Source organism: Mobula birostris, chromosome 3, assembly GCF_030028105.1.
Source record: "Mobula birostris isolate sMobBir1 chromosome 3, sMobBir1.hap1, whole genome shotgun sequence".
Classification (NCBI taxonomy): Eukaryota; Metazoa; Chordata; class Chondrichthyes; order Myliobatiformes; family Myliobatidae; genus Mobula; species Mobula birostris.
In genome coordinates this window covers 94,477,017-94,500,799 of record NC_092372.1, presented here as the reverse complement: position 1 = coordinate 94,500,799, position 23,783 = coordinate 94,477,017, and the positions used below count along the sequence as shown (strand labels likewise).

Sequence of the window (23,783 nt, the reverse complement as noted above, 5' to 3'; positions counted from 1 at the left end):
TGGAGGAGGAAATGAAATGAGAGGGGGTGCAGCAATAATGGTTAAAGAAACAAAATGTGTGAAGGAACAAAATGTTAGGGTCCTCCAATGACCCCATTAGGAGTGTAATATAGACATCTAAGCAGTCTGCAGCAATGGAAGAACAAATGTATTGGCAAACCTGTGACAAGTGATTTTTGAGAAGCAGGCACCAAATATTAACTAGGAATCAGTCACTATAAAAAGGTTAAAGAGCACGGAATTCTTAAGCTGCAGTCAGGAGAACTTTCATTAACCAGAATGAATGTTGAAAGCCCAATAAGTGGTGTTCCAATCATTTTAGGGAATGAATCTGGGCAGCTTGAAGGAGATCATTTTGTGGTTGAGATCCTAATTCAGTTAGGCTGGACATGGATACGGAGAAAGATGCATGAAATAGGGAAAAGGGTCATATATTGGGGTAAGACCAACTTCCTTTGCTGGGAAGAACTATCTGGACATCTGAGTAGTCTTCAAAAATACCTAGAATTGACTGCTTGAAAGTAAATCTGTGTTAGAAAGTAAATTTGGAGTACACATGAACATGTGACCTGTACAGATCAGTTACAGACCATGCAGCCTTTTACAGCTGAAGCTTCAACACTCATGCCTTTTTGTGGAGAACATCACTTCTGTGCAGCACCAAGACTGCTGCATATTCAATAATACTACCTTCTAGGAACATTGATATTGACCCTGGATACCAAAATAGATGAAGAGTAAGAAAGGATAAAAAGAGATGCTTTGTACTGGTGAAAATTTAGAAAAGTAGAGGAAAATTAAAAGTTAAATTAGGGAAGCAAAAATGGGCATTTAAAAAAGTGGTAATTGAAAGAAATCCAAAGATTTTTCTATTAGTAAGAGAATGATGTAGGATCACAACCGAAACATGACCATCCCTTTGCCTCTTTGGTGCTGATGACTCAGAGTTCCTCCAGCAACTTTATTTGCTCCAGGTGTCAGTATCTGCAGCGTTCTGTGTCTCGAAGAGGATCGTTTTTGACAAGCTGGGCCAAGCAATTGCTGCTCAAATTGTTGAAATCAGACACTGTTAGTCACAAGATATTTATAAATCAATGTTCTTAGAAGGTAGTATTATTGAATATGCAGCAGTCTTGGTGCTGCACAGAAGTGATGTTCTCCACAAAAAGGCATGAGTGTTGAAGCTTCAGCTGTAAAAGGCTGTATGGTCTGTAACTGATCTGTACAGGTCACATGTTCATGTGTACTCCAAATGAGATGAAAAGATGGGGTAGGCCAATGGGGGATAGTTTAAGATAATTTCTAATCTGATTATGAGAAGCAGGGGACAGCATAGTAGTGTAGTGGCTTGCAGAGCATTCTGCATTACCAGTGACCCGGGTTCAATTCCCACCACTGCCTGGAAGGAGTTTGTATGTTCTCCCCGTGAACACATGGGTTTCCTCTGGCTGCTTCGGTCTCCTCTCACAGTCCAAAGACGTACCGGTTGCTAGATTAATTGGTCATCGTAAATTATCCCGTGATTAGGCTAGGATTAAATCAGGGGATTGCTGTGTGGTGTAGCTCAAAGGGCCAGAAGGGCCTACTCCGTGGTGTATCTCAATAAACCTCTAATCACAGGTTGGATGTCTGCATGTTCTTTTTTTACCCCCACAGTGTGCTGTCGGCCATGATGCTCAGAGTTCTCACCACTGCAATATCTGATTTACTTCAACTCTAAAGTGCTCTTTTTTTAAAAAAAAATAAGTAAATTAAGCTTACACCATGTGTGTTCTTCTGTTTATACGGTGAACTATTTAACTGGACTGATCATGAGGTTTTTGACTTGTGGATCTTCGTATTTTTGTTGTACATAGCAAATCCCTTTTGATTGGAACAAAGTAAAAGTACTTTTGGATAGCTTCCAAATATGGCCCAGGTATCAAATGCTGTGGGACAGGCTTGTTCCAGGAGGCTCAGTGCTGCTTTTATTCATATCATTTTACTGAAACAGTCTGCAAACTGTGGTAATGTATGATTTGAGTGGACAGCTGCTTGGCCTTGTTACTACTAACTGAAACCTTGTAAATTCTCGATTCATTAGCATTAATTTCTGTACATGTAAATCAGCTCAATTGGCAGCGAGTCATGCAAATGTGGAATTCTGCTTGTCCCTATGATTCCTTTAAAAACACATTCAGTATTGATCCATGCAGATATTGATTCAAGATACAGAGTTTGGGTCCCATTAGGAAGTGAGCAGGAGGTTTGTGATGTAGCAAAGCCTCAATGATCAAACACATCACTGTTGCCCTAGATATAACATTGGATGAGGTCTATCTGGTTAGGTGAATATTTTTGTTTATGAGGAGGAATATAGAGTTTTGTGGGAGTACTAAAGAATATTCATTTCCCCCACCCAATATCTACTGTGAATGACTACTCCATGACATCAAATCAGGATCACATTTAATATCACCGGCATATGTCACAAAACTTGTTAACCTTACAGCAGCAGTACAATGCCATACATAATAGAAAAATCTGAATTACTGTGTGTGTATTTATTTTGTTAAATAGTGCAAAAATGAACAAAAAGTAGTGAGGTCATGTTCATGGGTTCAATGTCCATTTAGAAATCGGATGGCAGAGGGGAAGAAGCTGTTCCTGAGTCACTGAGTGTGTGCCTTCAGGCTGCAGTACATCCTTCCTGATGATAACAGTGAGAACAAGGCATGACCTGGCTGATAAGGAGTCCGACGCTGCCCTTTTGAGGCACTGCTACTTCAAAACGTCCTGGATGCTACAGAGGCTAGAGCCAATGATGGAGCTAAGTTTACAATCCTCTGCAGTTTACTTCAATCCTGTGATGTATCCCCCGCCCATACCTGACAGGGATGTAGCTGGTTCGAATGCTCGCCACGTTATATCTGTGGAAATTTGAGTGTTTTTGGTGACATGCCAAATCATCTCAATCTCCGAATAAAATATTTTTCTCTTTATTGAACTTCTGGTGTGCACGCAGCCACTTTTGTGAAAAAATTGTTTACACCATTTTTTTTTTAAAAAAGAAAGGCTCAACGTCAGAGTCTTATTCAAAATTCATACAGCATTCGAAATGATTCCATATTTGAAACCAATATATTCATTGTGCCACGCAGAATTTGAACCATACAAAGTATGATTAAAATTAAAGAGCATAATTTGGCATTGAATATCACACTGATTTTACTTGTATTTTGATGCAATCAAATAGAATACAAATTAAAATATTAATGCTCTTCCAGATGTGGTTTTATTCCTTTCATGTAAAGGAAATTCAATTTCATTTTTAATAACGTTCATGTGAAGATTGGATGTTTTGTGTCTTGGATGATTATTTCTGTGCATTGGTAGCACAGTGAATGTTGACTATTACAAAGGCTCTACATTAAAGTATCTCCCCCCTGCATTCAGTTTATTCTTCATCATGAATGCAGCAGTGAATGGAAAACAGCCTGCTGAAGCTAGCCTCATGACTTGTTAGGCTGTTTGTCAAGCAGCTTTAAATTTGGTGTATAAATTGTTAGTTGGTATTTACAATGCTGCATTCGTGTATTAAGACAAACTCCAGTGTAAACCTACAAGGGAAAGGAAGTGATTATGAAACTTGTTTAACAGGAAATTTTTAAAAAATCCCTTAACCTAGAAAACCAACTCCTGCATCACCTGGAAGTTATGTCCAATACCTTATAAAGCCTCAGTATTACATCCTTGCTTTTGTACTCTAGTCCTCTCAAAATGAATGCAAACACTGTATTTGCCTTCCTTGCCACAGACTCAATCTGAACATTAACCTTCAGGGAATTCTGCATCACGACTCTCAAGTCCCTTTGCACCTCCTGATTTTTTTTCTCTCTCCATTGAGAAAGTAGTCCACGCCTTTGTCTTTGACCAAAGCGCATGACATGCACTGCCCTGCGCTATATTCCAATTGCTATCTTGGTGCCAATTCCCAAACTTCTGATTTAAGATGATGCTACTGAATGTGTTAACAACAGCTTTCTGGTAGTGAAAAAGCTAAAAGATCTGACTTAAAACATGACTAAAAATACCTTTTCTGAGGTAAATTGTGTTTAAATTATTGCCACAAAGTGAAGGGGTGGACAATGGCGACGAGAGTTCGGGGGAGGAGCCGAGATGGTTTGTTGCAGAATTATTGTTGATGGAATTCCGATGCCTGTACAACTGACCAGGGTGCGAGGTGGATCACTCTGGGTGCCAAAAGGAGGAGTCCTGGCCCGGGTGGAGGTGATTTGGTGCCCGTATGACTGGCCTGGGTGTGAAGTTGGATCACTCTGGGTGCTAAGCTGATTCGAAGAGCTTGAGAGCAGCTTTGGGCTGGGTGAGGAAATCTGGGCCTGGAGCAAGTTGTTGGGCAGCATGGTCTAGGCCCGGAGCCTTTCGCTGTAGTTGGGTTCTAGTGCGAAGTACGATACACTGTTTACACAATTTAAATGCTAGCCTGTATCAGAGGCGAGAGCAGATTTTGCTCATCCTCCGCGATCTCCACTCCTTTCTCCAGGGTGTCAGAGCTTTTCGCTGTTCCGTTGTTTGGTCAATTGACACGCCGGCCCAGGTAGACTGAAAATACAGTGTCAGTCAGGACAAAAGCCAATTTTGCTCGTTCTCCTCAATGGCAATCTCCATGGCACCGAGGCTGGCTGCGCTGTATGCTGCTAACAGATAACAAGGCTTTGGGTCTGCTCCGGGCTGCTCCCAGGTTTGGTTCTGAGCACTCCATTTGGTTCAGGATGTTGTTTGCATGATTTGTGATTTTTGGTGCATCAAGTATTGGTCTTTTTTGTTTTTGTTCTTTAATTAGGTTATTTTGAGGCTATCTGTGAGCAAGCAGATATCTAGATTATATAATTTATACATCCTTTTGATAATTGCTCTTGAATCTAAGTCCTTCTGCAGACACCCTGCTCCAACTTTCTTCGTATTGTTCCCAAACTTGACCACAAAGCCATCAATTCCTTCATCCAAATCATTGATAAATAATGTGAAAGAAAGCAGTTCCAACATCAACCCCTGCGGAACGCCACTAGAAAAGGCCACCTTTACTCAGATTCTTTGCTTCCTGCCAATCAGCCCATGTTCTATTCATGCTAGTATCTTTCCTGTTAAGCAGCCTCATGTGAGGCACCTTGTCAAAGGCCTTCTGGAAATCCAAATGAACAACATACACTGACTCTCCTTTGTCTATCCTGCCTGTTATTTCCTCAAAGTCCAACAGATTTGTCAGGCAAGATTTCCCCTTCATGAAACCATACAGACTTTGGCCAATTTTGTCATGTGCCTTCAAGTACCACGAAACCTGTTCGTTAATAATAGACTCTAACATCTTTCCAACCACTGAAGTTAGGCTAACTGGCCTGCAATTTCCTTTCTTCTGTCTTCCTCCCTTTAAAGAGTAGAGTGACATTTGTAATTGTTCAGTCCTCTAGAACCATTCCAGAATCTAGTGATTCTTGAAAGATTATTACAATGCCTACATATAGTGTCTTCAGCCACCTCTTTCAGAACCCTGGGGTGTACACCATCTGGTCCAGGTGACTTACCTACCTTCAGACTCTCAGCTTCCTAAGCACCTTCTCCTTAGTAATAACAATAGCATTCACTTCTGCCCCCTAACACACTCATATTTCAGGCATTCTCCTTGTGTCCTCCATAGTGAGGACTGATGCAAAATATTTATTAAGTTCATCTGCTATTTCTTTGTCCCCCATTACTACTGCACCACTGTCATTTTCTAGTGGTCTGATATTCACCATCGTCTCATTTATATATCTGAAAAATCTTCTTTGGTATTCTCTAATATTATTGGCTAGCTTACCTTCATATTTCATCTTTTCCCCTTATGCCTTTTTTAATTGCTTTCTGTTGGTTTTTAAAAAGTTTCTCAGTCCTCTAATTTCTAATTAATCTGTATCATGTGCCCTTTCATTTGCTTTTGTGCTGTCTTTGACTTTCCTTGTCAGCCACAGTTGCTGCCACATCCTTTTTAGAATACTTCATCTTTGGGATGTGACTATGCTGCACCTTCTGAATTGCTCCCAGACATTCCAGCCATTGTGGTTTTGCCATATGAAGCAGGTATATATTCTGCTGTTAAATAACCTGAAGGGATAAATATTGAGGGTATTGCTAATTAGTATAGAAGTAAGTTTTTATCTGAATTCAATTAAATTTCTTTGCCTTTCAAAAACATTTACATTGGTGGTTCTTGATGGTTTGCATTGATGCTGTAAAGTCTATCTAAATTTAATTCTGTTTTCAACATGGTTCAATCTTCTAAATTTACTTGGCTATTTGGATTAAAATAATCAAAATTGTGTCTGGTTAAATCTGTTTGAAACCCAGATTACATTCAGATAACACACATAAAAATTGCTGGTGAATGCAGCAGGCCAGGCAGTATCTATAGGAAGAGGTACAGTTGACGTTTCAGGCACAGACCCTTCGTCAGGACTAACTGAAAGAAGAGATAGTAAGAAATTTGAGAGGGGGAGGGGGAGATCCGAAATGATAGGAGAAGACAGGAAGGGGAGGGATGGAGCCAAGAGCTGGAAAGTTGATTGGCAAAAAGGGATATGAGAGGATCATGGGACAGGACGCCTAGGGAGAAAGAAAGGGGGAGGGGAAGCCCGGAGGATGGGCAAGGAGTATAATGAGAGGGACAGAAGGAGAAAAAGAGAATTTTTTTTAATAATAAATAACGGATGGGGTACAAAGGGGAGGTGGAGCATTAATGGTACCTGGGATCCTCAAAAGGTCCAAATTGAGAGGCTTGAAAACGAATCCTAAAGCCAACTGGAGTAAGTTGATGGCAGAGACACATTCCAAGAAAGGATATATGGCTGTAATAGCGAGTCTGAGTCAAAATGTGGTTGAAAAGTTGAAGGGCCGAAGAAATTATAGATGGGGAGCAGTGACAGAGGGTTTCACTAAACTCCCATCGAAGAGAAGATTTAAACTTCTTCAGTGTAGGCATCACCGGAAGAGGCTTTGCAGTAGTGAATTTAAAAACACCAAACACGAAATCTGCAGATGCTGGAATTTCAAGCAACACACACAAAAAAAAAAGTTGCTGGTGAATGCAGCAGGCCAGGCAGCATCTCTAGGAAGAGGTGCAGTTGACGTGTTGGGCTGAGACCTTTCGTCAGGACTAACTGAAAGAAGAGATGGTAAGAGATTTGAAAGTAGGTGGGGGAGATCTGAAATGATAGAAGACAGGAGTGGGAGGAGTTTTTTTTTCTCTCTCTCCTTTTTCTCCCTCTGTCCCTCTCACTATACCCCTTGCCCATCCTCTGGGCTTCCCCCCCTCCCCCTTTTCCTTCTCCCTTGACCTCCTGTCCCATGATCCTCTCATATCCCTTTTGCCAATCACCTGTCCAGCTCTTGGCTCCATCCCTCCCCCCCCCCCCCCCCCAATCTTCTCCCCTCATTTCGGATCTCCCCCCCCTCCCACTTTCAAATCTTTTACTCTCTCTTCTTTCAGTTAGTCCTGATGAAGGGTCTCGGCCCGAACGTCGACTGTACCTCTTCCTATAGATGCTGCCTGGCCTGCTGTGTTCACCAGCAATTTTTATGTGCGTTGCTTGAATTTCCAGCATCTGCAGGTTTTCCTCGTGTTTACATTCAGATTCTATCAACGGAAACAGCTGCTTGAAGAAAATACTTAATGCCCATGAACCTGTTCCCGGTATAAATGTATGAAATGAAAAATGGTGCTGGAAATGCTCAGCTGGCCAGGGAGTATAAAGAAGCAGAGTTAACATTTCAGGTTACTTCAGGTCGTTGGGGTTCCAGCATCTTTTAAATAAGATTTTGGAAGGATTGATGGTCTTGTTTAGCAAGTATTGAAATCGGTTATGGTATGTTTCACCTGAAATACATCTGTCTCTATCCTATTTACAGCATCTTGATCAATTTAAATTTTTGTGGTTGCAACATTTCTTAATATCAAAACTCACTTGGAATCCTGATCTCTTGATTCACAAACATACTGTAGGAATTGCCATGCAGATTTTTGAAGGATGTTAATCTAGCATGATGTATGTTTTACAGAAATAGTGTTCTTCAAATTGGTGAAATCTTATACCCCTATTGGATTACAAGTTTTGTATTAAGACAGTGGATACATTGTAATGGGCTGATGTAGGGCCTGTCCGATTGTTTCCATGAGAGAAATGCAGTCTTTGTGAAAGGACTATATCACAAAAGTTCAAGGACCAATGAGTTCTGCCTTCCCTCACATTTTGTTTTTGTAACGTTTACTATTCTTGTTATAAATAAATCCTAAGCATCATTGGGGAAACTTAGTGTCAATGAGAATATAAAGAGAAATGCTTAAGTTTTCAAGTAGTTTTGTTCCTGTTTTGATTCAGATTTATTTATCACACGTTTGCATCGAAACAGCAGTAACGTGTGTCGTTTGCTTTAACAAAGCAGCACATCCAAGAAGGTGCGGACAGGGGGCAGCCTGCAAGTGTTGCTACGGTGCTCAGCAAAACGACGTAACACAACCAGCCAGCAACAGAACAACAGCAAAACAAGTCCTTTCCCTCCCTCCCTCCCTCCCTCCCCACCCACCCACATGCATGGGCAGTCCTCAAATATCAGCACAGGTCTCTGGGCCTCTAGTCACCAGCCTTTGGCCATCTGCTTTGACTTCTGAACCCTGATTGATCCCTGGTTTAGGTGATAACTGGAACCCAAACTCAAACTCTGGGCACACTGACTTACTGGCCCTCGTGGCTGTTGGGACCCTCTGGTCTGGGCCAGCCTGACATCCACAGATGCCCTTTGTCACCCATCCACGTGTGACAAAGTGCACGTTAAGAACTGCTGCCCCTTTGTAAGAATTCACTGGGATTAGTTTGTGCATCAAACTTAAACTTACTGTGGAGTGTAAAGTTTAATTTGAACTTTAGGAAATTTGACACTAAAATTAATTGAAGGGGATTTTGAAGGTGGTAATTTTGAAAGTGGTGATGAAATTATATGACAAAGAATTTCACAACATGATATGAGGAAACTTGTCAAATAAATTTCAGCACAGGAAGATATCATTCTCCTCCCTATTGTGGGCTAAGTATTGATTGGTTAAAGTCAAAGTCCATTGTTCTTTGTTATTATTCCAAGTACGGGCTTGGAGCTAATGATGTATTTATAAAGGGTACCAAACCCAAGTAGGATAATGCATTTAATTTATACTGCCAAAAAAAAGGACGAGTGAATTGATAAAATGCAGCATTTGCCTTTTTTCCATTAAGCTCCAAGCAGTTCAAGTTATGTGGAGGCAGGAATTAGCTCCAAATGCATATGTTCAAAATGTATATTTTAATAAAGTAGCATGTCTAAACATATACCTCCTTTAAATAAAACCTGCAATTATTTCCTTTCACTTTATCTGTTATATATTTCAAGTTAATCTATCTGACTGCTATCAAAAAAATAATGATCATTCATGGATACAGTTAAGAGGCTAGTAATAACACACATTAACTCCAGCCTCTTGGACAACCTTGAGCCACTGCTATTCACTGACTGCTGAAACAGGTCTATAGCAGATGCCATCTTTGTGGCTTTCTACTCATCTCTGGAACATCTGGACGGTAAAGACACCTACATTTGACCATTGTTTATTGGCTACAGCTTAGCCTTCAACACTATAATTCTAAGCAAACATCACCAAATTCCAAGACCTGGGAGTGAACACCTCCTGCAACTGGATCCTTGACTTCCTGACCAACGAACTGAAATTAGTAAGGATAGGCAGTAACACCTTTGCCACAATTATTCCCAGCACTGGTGCTCCACACGGTTGTGTCCTAAGGCCCCCACTTTACTCCCATATACTCTCATGACTGCATGGCTAAATTCTTCTCTTAACTCCATTTACAAGTTTGCTGATACCACTGTAGTGGGCTGTATATCAAATAATGGTGAGCTAGATTACAGGAAGGAGCGAGAGAACTTAGTAACATAGTGTCATCTTTTCCCTCAATGTCAATAAAAAGAAAAGGAGTTGGTCATTGTCTTCAGAAAGGAAGGTGGAGCATCTACTCCTTCTACATCAATAGTTCTGAGGAGTGAACATCGCCTGTTCTGGTCCAACACAAGGATGCCATGGTCAAGAAAACTTGGCAGTGCCTACACTATCTCAGGAGGCTAAAGAAATTGGGTATTACCACCATTGAACCCTTACCAATTTCTATTGATGCAATATGGAAGGCATCCAATCCAGATGCATCACGGCTTGGTACGGTAACTGTGACTGCAAGAAACTGCAGAGAGTTGTGGATGCAGCTCATCACATCATGGAAACAAGTCTCCCTTCATGGACACTATTCTTCTTGCTGCTCAGTTATGCAGTCAGTACAATCAAAGATCCCACCACCCTGGACATTCTTCTCCCCTCTCCCACCAGGCAGAAGATACAAAAGCTTAAAAGCATGTACTGCCAACTTAAGGGCAGCTCCTAACAGCCGTTATAAGACTATTGAATGAATCTCTAGCACAATAAAAGGAACTCCTGACCTCTCATTCTATGTCATAATGATCTTGCATCTACTGTTCGCCTGCACTGCACTTTGTCTGTAGCTGTGCACTTTATTCTACATTCTGTAATTCTTTCACCTTGTGCTACCTGAATACACTGCTATGATTTGATCTGTATGAACAGTATGCAGAGCAAGCTTTTCACTGTACCTTGCTATGTGACAATAATATTCAAATTGTAATTCCTATTTAGTGGTCTTGTGTGCTGACTTGTATACTTAGTTGAACAGTTATGGGCTGATGTCGACTGTTGATAGCTTAGAAATACCAGCCTATATGAAGTTCAGGTCCCCACTTTTACTGAAAGGGTAAATTGGTTTGTTATTGTCACATGTACTGTAGGACAGTGGGGGAATAAACTTTGTTTTACATTGCATGCCATTCATATAGATCATTACATCACACCAGTACATCAAAGTAGTACAAGGGCAAATAAGCAATAACAATGCAGAATATAGTGTTGCAGTTAGAGAGAAAGTGTTGTGCAAGCCATGAGGAGGTAGGTAGTGTGATCAAGAATCCATCTTATCATAAAAGTTCACCTAATCGTCTGGTAGCAGCAGGCTAGAAGCTGTCCCTGAGCCTGGTATTACGTGCTTTCAGGCTTTTTGAAATTCACTAACCCCAAGATAAAATTGACATGCTACAGAGTTAACTTCCTACATACCAATGTAGCTGCTGAGAATGATTCTTCAGAAATCGGAGTGGCCCCATTAAGAATTCTAAATGATGTTTCAGGCATGGTCAGTACTACACAATGTGAGTACTCTGTATTCACTGCTCAGCGTGTGGTCAGAATACCAGATTACCACTGGAAACTGCAAATCTACACATTATTTTCTTTCGTAGTTTTACTGTAATCTATCACTAGTGAATTTGTTCTACTTTCAAAATGTGGTTAGTAATTACAAATATCAAAATAATTAGTTGCAGTTTGTTTAGAACCTACTGATGTCGTGTTAATGAAATATCTTCAGTGTCAGTAAGTTAATTTTAGACTACTTAATACTGATAAAATCTATAACCAACACAGCCCCTGTGCATTATATTCCCTGGAAGTATCCAATTTACAAAACCTCATCTGATGATTAATTTGGTGTCTAAATGTCTATTTAGGGGTAGATATTAGTCTTGCATCAGTTTTCTGAAACAACATAAAGTAATCAACATACACAATTTCTTTTATCATTTTTATACGAAGGCAGTTTTAACATTGGTACACCAACCTGATTATCTAATAAAGCTGCTTATACCTCTGCAAGCAATAATGCTAATTCCTTTGAAAGCAAGTAAAAGAAAATCATTGTTAACAAAACAAAAATGAGATTATCAATGATGGTTTCAAGGTCCAGATCTTTCTATCAATATGTGCGCTTCCATCAGGTGCAGTGCACTAAACACAAACAAACACACCTGGAAGTGTTCAGTGTGTTGGGCAGCATCCGTAGAGTGGAGTGAACAGTTGACGTTTCAGGCTGAGACTGCTTAACATGACTGGAAAGGAAGTGTGGAGAATATCATTTAGATTGAAAGAGTATGGAGAAGATCTACAAGGATGTTACTGGGTCTTGAGGGCTGAGTTATAGGGAAAGGTTGAATAGGTGAGAGCTTTATTCCCTGGAGTGTGGGATAATGAGGGGAGATTTGATAGGAGTTTACAAAATTGAGGGTTATAAATAGGGTAAATGCAATCAGGCTTTCCCCACTGAGATTGGGTGCGACTACAACTAGAGGTTACGGGTTAAGGGTGAAAGGTGAAATATTTAAGGGGAACCTGTGGGGCAACTTCACTTGGAGGGTGGTGAGAATGTGGAAGAAGCTGCAAGTGGAGGTAGTGGATGCAGGTTCAGTTGCAACACTTGGGAAGTTTGGATAAATGCAGAAATGGGTGTGGTATGGAGACCTCTGGTCCAGGTGTGGGTTGATGCCATAGCCATTTTGGTTATTGTATTCTCCCCTTTCCCTCAGGCAGAAAATACACAAGCTCGAGACATGTACCATCATGTTCAATAACAGCTTCTACTCTGCTTTTATAGGATTCATGAACAAATCTCATTGTTTTTCTCCATCTTGCAATCTATCTCTTCACGGTCCTTGCACTTTATCTTCCTGCACTGAGCTTTCTCTGTAACTGTAACAATGCTTCGACTGTTCATTTCCCTCCATTGATTCTGCCTGACCTGAGTTCCTAGAGCATATCTTCTGTCTTGCACTTTATTCTGCATTGATTTTCCATTTCATATTGATTTATGTATTTGAATTGATCCACCTAGACTGCATGCAAATAAAAGCTTTCCATTTTATCTCAGTACATGTGACAACAATAAACCAATTGTCCACTCAGTTTTTGTTTGCTAATTTTGAAATGCATTTATTTTCTTCTGGATTTCCGATTGTCCGTTGGTCTGTATGAATGAAACTTTTGCAGAAGCTGCCAAGGATTACAGGCAGCTTAGAAATTATTTTGATATAAACGAACATAATTAAACATATGAACGCCGCGTGTTATACCATGATGCGTTTACGCATAAAGCAAGTGATAATGTTTGGAACTGAGCTGTTTATTGAAATAATCTAGGGTTTGTTTCAACTGTTACAGTCATTTTTGGTGAATGGAGGCATTCTGAAAATTGGTTCAGTCACTGAGTTTTCATGTATGGAATACTTTCAAAATGTATATTTCTTTCATTAGTTCATCAGTAATAAGTCCAAGAATAAATTTGGAGGAATTAACTGAAAAATACGGCATATTTACTTCGTTTTATATCTTTTAGGTGAAACTGGCATTGGTAAATCAACATTAATGGACACATTGTTCAATACTAAATTTGAAAATACACAGGCATCCCACAATGAACCTGGAGTCCGGTTAAAATCACGCAGTTATGAATTACAAGAGAGTAACGTACGGCTAAAGCTGACTATTGTAGATACGGTGGGCTTTGGGGACCAGATAAACAAGGAGGACAGGTAAGAGTTTTGAATATTAATAACTGTCATTGAAAATGAAACCTCAGATGTACAATTTGGTGAAACTGATGGTAGCACCCTCCTGTTACTTTATCCAGGTGGACATTCAGTAGGACTGAGCACACAAAATATATCAGCTGGAGAGCTGTGTGCCCTCATATGTCCTCTCTTGTACTCCTTGCTTTCCAGCAGTTAGCTGTGTAATCAACAAGATAGCAGATGATGTGGTTGTATGAGGAATAAATTGCAATAGAGTAGCCGAACTGCTTAAGGCAATGAATCAAGGTTCCAGTCTTTGTACAAACATAGTTTGAATCCTACTACTGCCATCTTGTGCATACCGGTTCCCTAAGACAGCACAATAGCATAACAACTAATGCAGGGGTCTCCAACCTTTTTTGCACCGCGAACCGGTTTAATATTGACAATATTCTTGCAGACCAGCCGACCCGGTGGGAGGGGAGGTGTTAATCACGACCGGAATATAGGTGATAAGTCATTTATAAGTGGCTAATACACTCAATTTCATTTCTAAAAGGGTTTATCTAACGAATTTAATATTAAACACACAGCGCATATTTTCCTCGCATGAATATAGTGATAAGTCAATTATAAGACACATAAGTCAATAGCATCATAACATTTTAAGTAACGTTTGGATATTAAACACACAGCACATATTTCCTCGTATGAACATATAAAATCATTGCAACGCACCAATATCGCTGAATCAGTGGGAGGCCTGGGCTTGTCTCCCTGCAACGAGATGGTGCCATCAAGGGGTGATGGGAGACAGCGATACTCGAAGGGGGTTCCTTATGTCCAGTCTATTCCGCAATTTAATTTTCGTTGCATTCATTGCAGAAAATCCCGCTTCACAGAGATATGATGTTGGAAATGGAAGCAACGTTTTCAGTGCTTTCGTGGCTATCTCAGTATATCCAGTCTTGACTTTGATCCAGAATACTGGCAGAGGTGTTATGTCAAACATACTTTTCAGCCCACTGTCATTTGATGATTCACCAGGGACATTCACAAATGGGTCATGGACCCATTCCTTTGCATGTCTTGGGTCATTCGCAGTTGGAAGTAACGCTCGAAGTCTGTCGACAGCGAAGATAGGTGATCGCGCAGCAGCTGTGAGAAGGACGGTGCAGCCTCAGTCTCTCCCAAAGTCCCAGCTAATGTTGCGAACATGTCAAGTATGCCCCCGTCCACTCACCATCCCCACATTTCCAGTTTGGCTTTGAAAGCAAACACTTTGTCTGCCAACTTGAAGACAGTTGTCATTCTCCCCTGAAGTGACAAATTGAGTTCATTGAGCAGGTTGAAGATGTCACACAGATAAGCGAGTTTTGCTTTCCACTCCTTGTCACTGAAGTGTGCTGCCAGTGGTAACTTTTTTCCTGAAATAAATCTCTGTAGCTGCTCTCTTAACTCAAAAATCCTGGCCAGGGCTCTCCCCCTTGATAGCCACCTGACTTCAGTGTGTGAGAGAAGCGTTTGAGAAGCATCCATTTCCTCGCAAAGCTGCTCAAGCAGACATTTCTTAGCCTTAGTAGCCACTAAGTGCGACGCGCTCAGAGCAGCAGCATTCATGGAGGTGGTGGCTCTCAGCACTTGCTTCTGTTCCGCTTGCTCATTTTTTTTCCGCTCAAAAAACTCAGCAGGTTTGTCTTTAAGTGCAGGGTACTTGGACTCAAGATGCTGAAGCGGTTTTGAGGGCTTTATTGCCTCATTAGACAGCTTGTCTCCACATATCACACACAGGGGGTTTGGAGCGTGTGAGTCACCAGTCGCAATAAAGCCATATTTTATGTACGACTCGTCGTATTTTCTGTTGAAGGAAGCTTTCTTTTTTTTTGTAGTCTCCGCCTCAGCTGTCTCTGCATTATCATCATCATTAGGCCTTTTATGTCCCCTACCACCTTTTCTAAAGGAACTCTCAAGCGACATTTGTTTTTTACTCATCACACCGCCAAATCATATCGTTTCCTCGTGGCCCGGTGGTTAGGGACTACTGAACTAATGTAATACTTGATAATGCCAATGAACAAGGTTCAATTCATCCCACTGCCTGTAATGAGTTTGTAAGTTCTCCCTTTGACTACATGGGTTTCCTTCAGGTGTTCCAGTTTCCTCTCTCGTTCCAATGACACACAGTTCGTAAGTTATGGGCGTGCCATCTTGGCGCTGGAAACACGGCACGGCAGCACTTGTGGGCTGCTCCCAGCATATCCTCGGACTGTGATCATTGACGCAAACAACGCATTTCACTTTATGTTTTGATATACGTGTGACAAAAAAAGCTAATCTTAAAACTTTAAAATTGGCATACCTAATGCCAGTATATCTTTTTCAAGATCTCCTGCTAAAACTGTGACGTTAATAAATTGGTGACTATTTGAAATTTATTGAAAGATTACATAATTACTGTGAGAAAAGGAAAGAGCTATGATTAAGGTTATTCTAACATCAAGCTGTCTCATCTTGATGCATTTAATTGGGAAATTTACCATGTTTACCAGCATCTTGGGCTGTGGAACATTTGATGCAGTTTTTATTTGTAACCCTTATCCCTTACTGATTTGTTAGCATGCATTCTTGGAATGGGTCTCTTGGTCAAGAAATATGTATACCATTGGGATGAAGCTACGGCAGAAAAGTGAATTTAAAATTGCTCTAGCAATTAAGAGAATGGGCAACAAGTTATGTGTTCGTTAAGTGATATAGTTTACATGTATAGTCTATGATTAAACTGAAAAATAATTCTTGCCAACTTATGGCTGTGTATAATTGTGATTCCTAATCAGAAAAAGTTGTTATGATGCAAATATGCCTTGCTATTAAAATACTTTCGTCCACAAGTTATTGATGATTTACAAGACATACAGTAGTTCTGGTACTAATGGGTCTGTGACAATGAATAGATCTTGGAAACGTAAGAAAAAAATTGTGTTACAAGCAGATTATTCCATGATAAATGCCAATAACGTAATTATTGTCTTAATTGAGGTTAATTGTCAAAGTTTCGATATCATATTTTATATTTATTTATATCAGCTATGGAGGTTTTGAGATGGTCTGATATGTCTGTCTAGTAATTACGGTTTAGAAAAGATTTTCCTTTATTTTTAATACCGCATGTTTGGTTCCAGCTACAAGCCTATCGTCGAATATATTGATGCACAGTTTGAAGCATACCTTCAGGAAGAACTGAAGATCAAGCGTTCATTCTACAATTATCACGACACCAGAATTCATACTTGTCTGTACTTCATTGCACCCACAGGACACTCACTAAAATCTCTTGACCTTGTTACCATGAAAAAATTAGACAGCAAGGTAAATGTTATTTTTCTTTTATCAATGTATAGATTGCTAAATCTCCTGAGAAAATGTTGGTGTTTTTGAAAGTAACAAGAATTGTCGAATTGGCTTTGCTGATATAAATTGTAGGACTGTAATTCTTAGCTTGTTCCTATTTTTTTTTCAAGTATCTTGGAACACTAAACATTCGTGTTTTAAATGTTTGACTCCTATAGAAGTAATGTTATGACATTGTAGTCGTCTTCCTTTCAATTACTTAAAGTAGTTGAGTCTCTGAATAAAAACAATTAAGCGTAAAAATAAGATTAAGGTAAGAATAATTTAGTTGGGTGGCACAATAACATAGCAGGCACATGGACGTCAGTGAGTTAGACCAGCAGGAAGAGTTTAAAAAGAAGCCAGCTTTATAGAGCAAGTGACTGATTAGAGGGAGTCAGAGTAGTGGGGCTTTAGCTCAATGAGGCTTTGGTGATAACAGGTCGAGGGAAGGTAAGTAACTTGTGAAGAATAGGAAGTATGTCTGTGAGGCCAGTGTTCTATACTGGGTGTCGGATGTGGGATGCCCATGGACACTCGCAGCCTCCCGGATGACCACATCTGCGCCATGTGCATCGAGCTGCGGCTCCTTGGGGACAGGGTTAGGGAACTGGAGTTGCATCTCGATGACTTGTCTGGTCAGGGAAAGTGACGAGGTGATAGAGAGGAGCTATAGGCAAGTAGTCACGCCGGGGCCTCGGGAGACAGATCAGTGGATAACAGTAAGGAGAGGGAAGGGCAAGAGTCAGATACTAGAGAGTACCCCTGTGATTGACCCCTTAACAATAAGTACTCCTGCTTGAGTACTGTTGGGGGAGGGGGGGAACCTACCTGGGGGAAGCGACAGTGGCCGCGCCTGTGGCACAGAGTCTGGCTCTGTGGCTCAGAAGGGTAGGGAAAGGAAGAGGATGGCAGCAGTGATAGGGACTGTATAGTTAGGGGGTTAGACAGGCGATTCTGTGGATGCAGGAAAGAAGCACGGATGGTAGTTTGCCTCCCAGGTGCCAGGGTTCGGGATGTTTCTGATCATGTCCACAGTATCCTGAAGTGGGAAGGTGAACAGCCAGAGGTCGTGGTACATATTGGTACCAATGACATAGGTAGGAAAAGGGAGGAGGTCCTGAAAACAGACTACAGGGAGTTAGGAAGGAATTTGTGAAGCAGAACCACAAAGGTAGTAATCTCGGGATTATTGCCTGTGCTATGCAACAGTGAGTATAGGAATAGAGTGAGGTGGAGGATAAATGCGTGGCTGAGCATTTGTAGCAGGGGGCAGGGATTCAGATTTCTGGATCATTAGGACCTCTTTTGTGGCAGGAGTGACCCATACGAAAAGGACAGGTTGCACTTGAATCCGAGGGCAACCAATATCCTCGCAGGGAGGTTTGCTAAGGCTTTTGAGGAGAGCTTAAACTAGAATCGCTGGGGGGGTGGGAACCAATCTGAAGAGACGGAGGAAGGGACTGTTGGCTGACAAATAGAGAAAGCTTGGAGAGAGGGAGGATAGGCAGGAGATAGAGAAGGGATGCGCTCAGACTGATGGTTTGAGATGTGTCTATTTTAATGCAAGAAGTATCATGAACAAAGCAGATGAGCTTAGAATGTGGATCAGTACTTTGAACTATGATGTTGTGGCCATTACAGAGACTTGGATAGCTCAGGGGCAGGAATGGCTGCTTAGAGTGTACCAGGCTTTAGATGTTTCAAACGCCAGGAAGGGAGGCAAAAGAAGTGGGGACATGGGACTGCTGATCAGAGATAGTGTCACGGGTGCAGAAAAGGAGGAAGTCATAGAAGGATTGTCTACTGAGTCTGTGTGGGTAGAGGTTAGGAACAGGAAGGGGTCAATAACTCTACTGGGTGTTTTTTTTTTATAGACCACCCAATAGTAACAGGGACATCAAGGAACAGATAGGGAGACAGATTCTGGAATGGTGCAATAATAACCCAGTTGTCATGATGGGAGATTTTAAATTCCCCAGTATTGATTGGCATGTCCCTAGAGCAAGGGGTTTAGATGGGGTGGCGTTTGTTAGGTGTGTTCAGGAAGGTTTCCTAACACAATATGTAGATAAGCCTACAAGAGGAGAGACTGTACTTGATCTGGTATTGGGAAATGAACCTGGTCAGCTGTCGGGTCTCACAGTGGGAGAGCATTTTGGAAATAGTGATCATAATTCTATCACCTTTAGCATAGCATTGGAGAGGGATAGGAACAGACAAGTTAGGAAAGTATTTAATTTGAGTAATGGGAAATATGAAGCTATCAGGCAGGAACTTGGAAGCATAAATTGAAAACAGATGTTCTCAGGGAAATGTACAGCAGAAATAGGTATATAAAATTATGATGGGTATAGATAGAGTGAATGCAAGCAGGTTAAAGGGAACATTGGGGGGGGGCTTCTTCACACAGAGAGTGGTGGAAGTGTGGAATGAGCTGCCAGAGGAGGTGGTAAATGTGGGTTCTTTTTTAACACTTAAGAATAAATTGGTCAGGTACATGGATGGGAGGTGTATGGAGGGATATGGTCTGCGTGCAGGTCAGTGGGACTAGGCAGAAAATGGCACAGCCAAGAAGGGCCAAAAGGCTTGTTTCTGTGCTGTAGTTTTTCTATGGTTTTCTGTGGTTTTCTAAATGTGGCAAATGTTCAGGGGATATATGCATGGTGTTCTGCTTAAGTACGTTTCAATGAGTCAGGGAAAGGATGGTAAGGTACAGGAACCGTGGTGTACAAAGATGAAAATCTAGTCAAGAAGAAACGAAAAGCTTATGAAGGGTTCAAAAAACTAGGTAATGATAGAGATCTAGAAACTTATAAGGCTAGCAGGAAGAAGCTTAAGAATGAAATTAGGAGAGCTAGAAGGGGCCTTGAGAAGGTCTTGGGGTGAGCAGGATTAAGGAAAACCCCAAAGTATTCTACAAGTATTTGAAGAGCAAGAGGACAAGATCTGAGAGAATAGGACCAATCAAGTGTGACAGTGGAAAAGTGTGTACGGAACCGGAGGAGCTAGCAGAGATACTTAATGAATATTTTGCTTCAGTATTCACCACGGAAAAGGATCTTGGTGATCGTAGGGATGACTTACAGCAGATTGAAAAGCTTGAGCATGTAGATGTTAAGAAAGAGGACGTGCTGGAGCTTTTGGAAAGCATCAAGTTGGATATGTCACCAGGACTGGATGAGATGTACCCCAGGCTACTGTGGGAGGTGAGGGAGGAGATTGCTGAGCCTCTGGCAATGATCTTTGCATCATCAATGGGGATGGGAGAGGTTCTGGAGGATTGGAAGGTTCCAGATGTTGTTCCCTTATTCAAGAAAGGGAGTAGAGATAGCCTAGGAAATTATAGACCAGTGAGTTTTACTTCAGTGGTTGGTAAGTTGATGGAGAAGATCCTGACAGGCAGGATTTATGAACATTTGGAGAGGCATAATATGATTAGGAATAGTCAGCATGGCTTTTTGAAAGGCAGGTTGTGCCTTACAAGCCTGATTGAATTTTTTGAGGATGTGACTAAACACATTGATGAAGGTAGAGCAATAAATGTAGTGTATATGGATTTCAGCAAGGCACTTGATAAGGTACCCTATGCAAGGCTTATTGAGAAAGTAAGGAGGCATGGGATCCAGGGGGACCTTGCTTTGCGGATCCCGAATTGGCTTGCTCATAGAAGGCAAAGAGTGGTTGTAGTTGGGTCATATTCTGCATGGAAGTTGGTGACCAGTGGTGTGTCTCAGGGATCTGTTCTGGGACCTCTTCTCTTCATGATTTTTATAAATGACCTGGATGGGTTAGTAAGTTTGCTGATGACACAGAGGTTGGGGGTGTTGTGGGTAGTGTGGAGGGCTGTCAGAGGTTACAGCAGGACATTGATGGGATGCAAAACTGGGCTGAGAAGTAGCAGATGGAGTTCAACCCAGGTAAGTGTGAGGTGGTTCATTTTGATAGGTCAAATATGATAGCAGAATGGTAGGACTCTTGGTAGTGTGGAGGATCAGAGGGTTGAGGTCCGAGTCCATAGGACACTCAAAGCTGCTGTGCAGGTTGACTCTGTGGTTAAGAAGGCATACAGTGCATTGGCCTTCATCAACCGTGGGATTGAGTTTAAGAGCCGAGAGGTAAATGTTACAGCTATATAGGACCCTGGTCAGACCCCATCTGGAGTACTGTGCTCAGTTCTGGTAATTTTTACAGGAAAAAAGTGGAAACTATAGACAGGGTGCAAAGGAGACTTACAAGGATGTTGCCTGGATTGGGGAGCATGCCTTACGAGAATAGGTTAAGTGAACTTGGCCTTTTCTCCATGGAGTGACGGAGGATGAGAGGTGACCTGATAGAGGTGTGTAAAATGATGAGAGGCATTGATCGTGTGAATAGTCAGAGGCTTTTTCCCAGGGCTGAAATGGCTAACACAAGAGGGCACAGTTGTAAGGTGCTTGGAAGCAGGTACAGAGGTGATGTCAGTGGTAAGTTTTTTTTTACACAGAGAGTGATGAGTGCATGGAATAGGCTGCCGGCGACGGTGGTGGAGGTGGCTACGATAGGGTCTATTAAGAGACTCCTGGGTAGGTACATGGAACTTAGAGGGCCATGGGTAACCCTAGGTAATTTCTAAAGTAAGAACGTGTTTGGCACAGCATTGTGGGCTGAAGGGCCTGTATTGTGCCGTAGGTTTTCTGTGTTTCTAATGTAATGTTATTACAATGCCAGCAGCAGGGCTACAATTCTGGGGCTGTCTGTGAGGAGGTTGCTTATTCTCCCCCGTGACCACGTGGGCTTCCTCCCACATATCAAAGACATCGGGATTAGTAGGTTCATGGTCACATGGCTGTAATTGGGCAGCACAGGCACATTGGGCCAGAAGGATTTGTTACCATGCTATCTCCAAATAAAAGTTATATAAAGAAAGCCCATTGCTTTAATTCTTGTTCATTTAAAAGTTACTACAATGCTATGTTACATTGTAGTGACTTGTCATTGTGATCACATTTACATGTTAAACATTACGGCCTGGTATGGAAACTCAAATGCCTTTGAGTGGAAAATCCTACAAAAGGTAATGGACTCAGCCCAGTACATCACGGTAAAATCCTCACAACCACTGAGCACATCTACATGAAACATTGCCGTAGAAAAACAGCATCCGTCATCAAAGACACTCACCACGCAGGCTGTGCCCTTTTCTCGCTGCTGCCATCAGGTAGAAGGTACAAGTACCTCAGGACTCGCACCACCGGGTTCCAGAACAATTACTACTTCGCAACCATCAGGTTCTTGAACAAAAGGGGATAGCTACACTCATTTTATTTCTGGTGTTCCCATAACCTATGGTCGCACTTTAAGGACTCTATCTTGTTATTTCATGCTCATTATTTATTGCTATTGATTTATATTTGCATTTGCACAGTTGGTTATTCATTAATCCTGTTTATAGTTTCTGTTCTGTGGATTTGCTAATTATGCCTGCAGAAAACAAATCTCAGGGTTGTATGTGGTGACATGTATGTACTCTGATAATAAATTTTACTTTGAACTTTTAACATTTTTGAACTTTGAACCTAATCAAAAGGAACAGCCTATTCAGATCACTTCAGATATTTCAAATTATATAACTATTGTATACAATTCCATGGTCAAATGTTCATCTTTTACCCATTGTAAAAAAATTCCCAAAAGAAGTGTTGATATAAAGCAGGGTCCCCAACCTTTTTTGCACCGCGGACCGGTTTAATATTGACAATATTCTTGCCAACCGTGGTGGGGGAGGGGGTAGGGTTGCCAACAGACAAGAGTAGCAGTCTAATACGTTGTGTTTACCCCGAGAAAGACTACCATGACCATGAAGCCTTGCGCGGGCACCAGTGGGCATGCGTGTATGAGCCGATTTTTTTCTACAAATCGTTTTTAGTGATTCCGTTCAATGAAACTACAGTATACTGTACATACATTATTTCTACTTTATATAGGCTGTGTATTTATCATATCATTCCTGCTTTTACTATATGTTAAGTGTTATTTTAGGTTTTATGTAACACAGCGCATGAATATAGTGATAAGTCAATTATAAGCCACTTATAAGTCAATAGCATCATAACATTTTAAGTAACGTTTGGATATTAAACACACAGCGCATAATTTCTTCGTATGAACATATAAAATCATTACAACACACCAACATCGCTGAATCAATGGGAGTGCTGGGCTTGTTGCCCTGCAACAAGACGGTCCCATCGAGGGGTGATGGGAGACAGCGATACTCGAAGGGGGTTCCTTATATCCAGTCTATTCCGCAATTTAGTTTTTGTTGCATTCATTGCAGAAAACCCCACTTCACAGAGATATGTTGGAAATGGAAGCAACGTTTTCAGTGCTTTCGTGGCTATCTCAGGATATTCAGCCTTGACTTTGATCCAGAATGCCGGCAGAGATGTTATGTCAAACATACTTTTCAGCCCATTGTCACTTGCAAGCTGGAGGAGCTGAATTTCCCGCGCTGACGTGGATGACGCGCAGGTAATGACCTTGCGTGCGTTCAACTTCAGCAGTGGGCATGACAGGGAATGAGGAAAGCTGCTGCTGACTCATATTGTTTCATATTGCCAAATCATATTGTTTCCTCATGGCCCGGTAGCACATGCTTTGCGGCCCGGTGGTTGGGGAATGCAATATAAATAATCAAGATTTCAAAATTTTTCAAACTAACGTATTGTTATGGCTCCTATTTAATTTGAGTTTGATAGTTACCCTATCTCAGGTGGCCTGTCCTCACAGAGTTCTTATGAAATGCATTTGTTGTTGTTTGAAACTGTGATCCTTTGGTTTTGAGCGTTTAGCCACATAAGAGTGGCGTCTCAACGCCT

General features: G+C 41.3%; 1 protein-coding gene across 3 annotated transcripts in view; it reads left to right on the top strand.

Moving 5' to 3' along the window:
* The window catches only part of LOC140195173 (septin-11), an 86,002-nt gene that overhangs the window by 29,958 nt on the left and 32,261 nt on the right, over positions 1–23,783 (top strand). For all 3 annotated transcript variants that reach the window (XM_072253057.1, XM_072253059.1, XM_072253058.1), the window contains 2 exons: positions 13,362–13,557; positions 16,716–16,902. In XM_072253057.1, the coding sequence (XP_072109158.1) occupies positions 13,362–13,557; positions 16,716–16,902 (383 nt within the window). The remainder of the gene's footprint in view (positions 1–13,361; positions 13,558–16,715; positions 16,903–23,783) is intronic.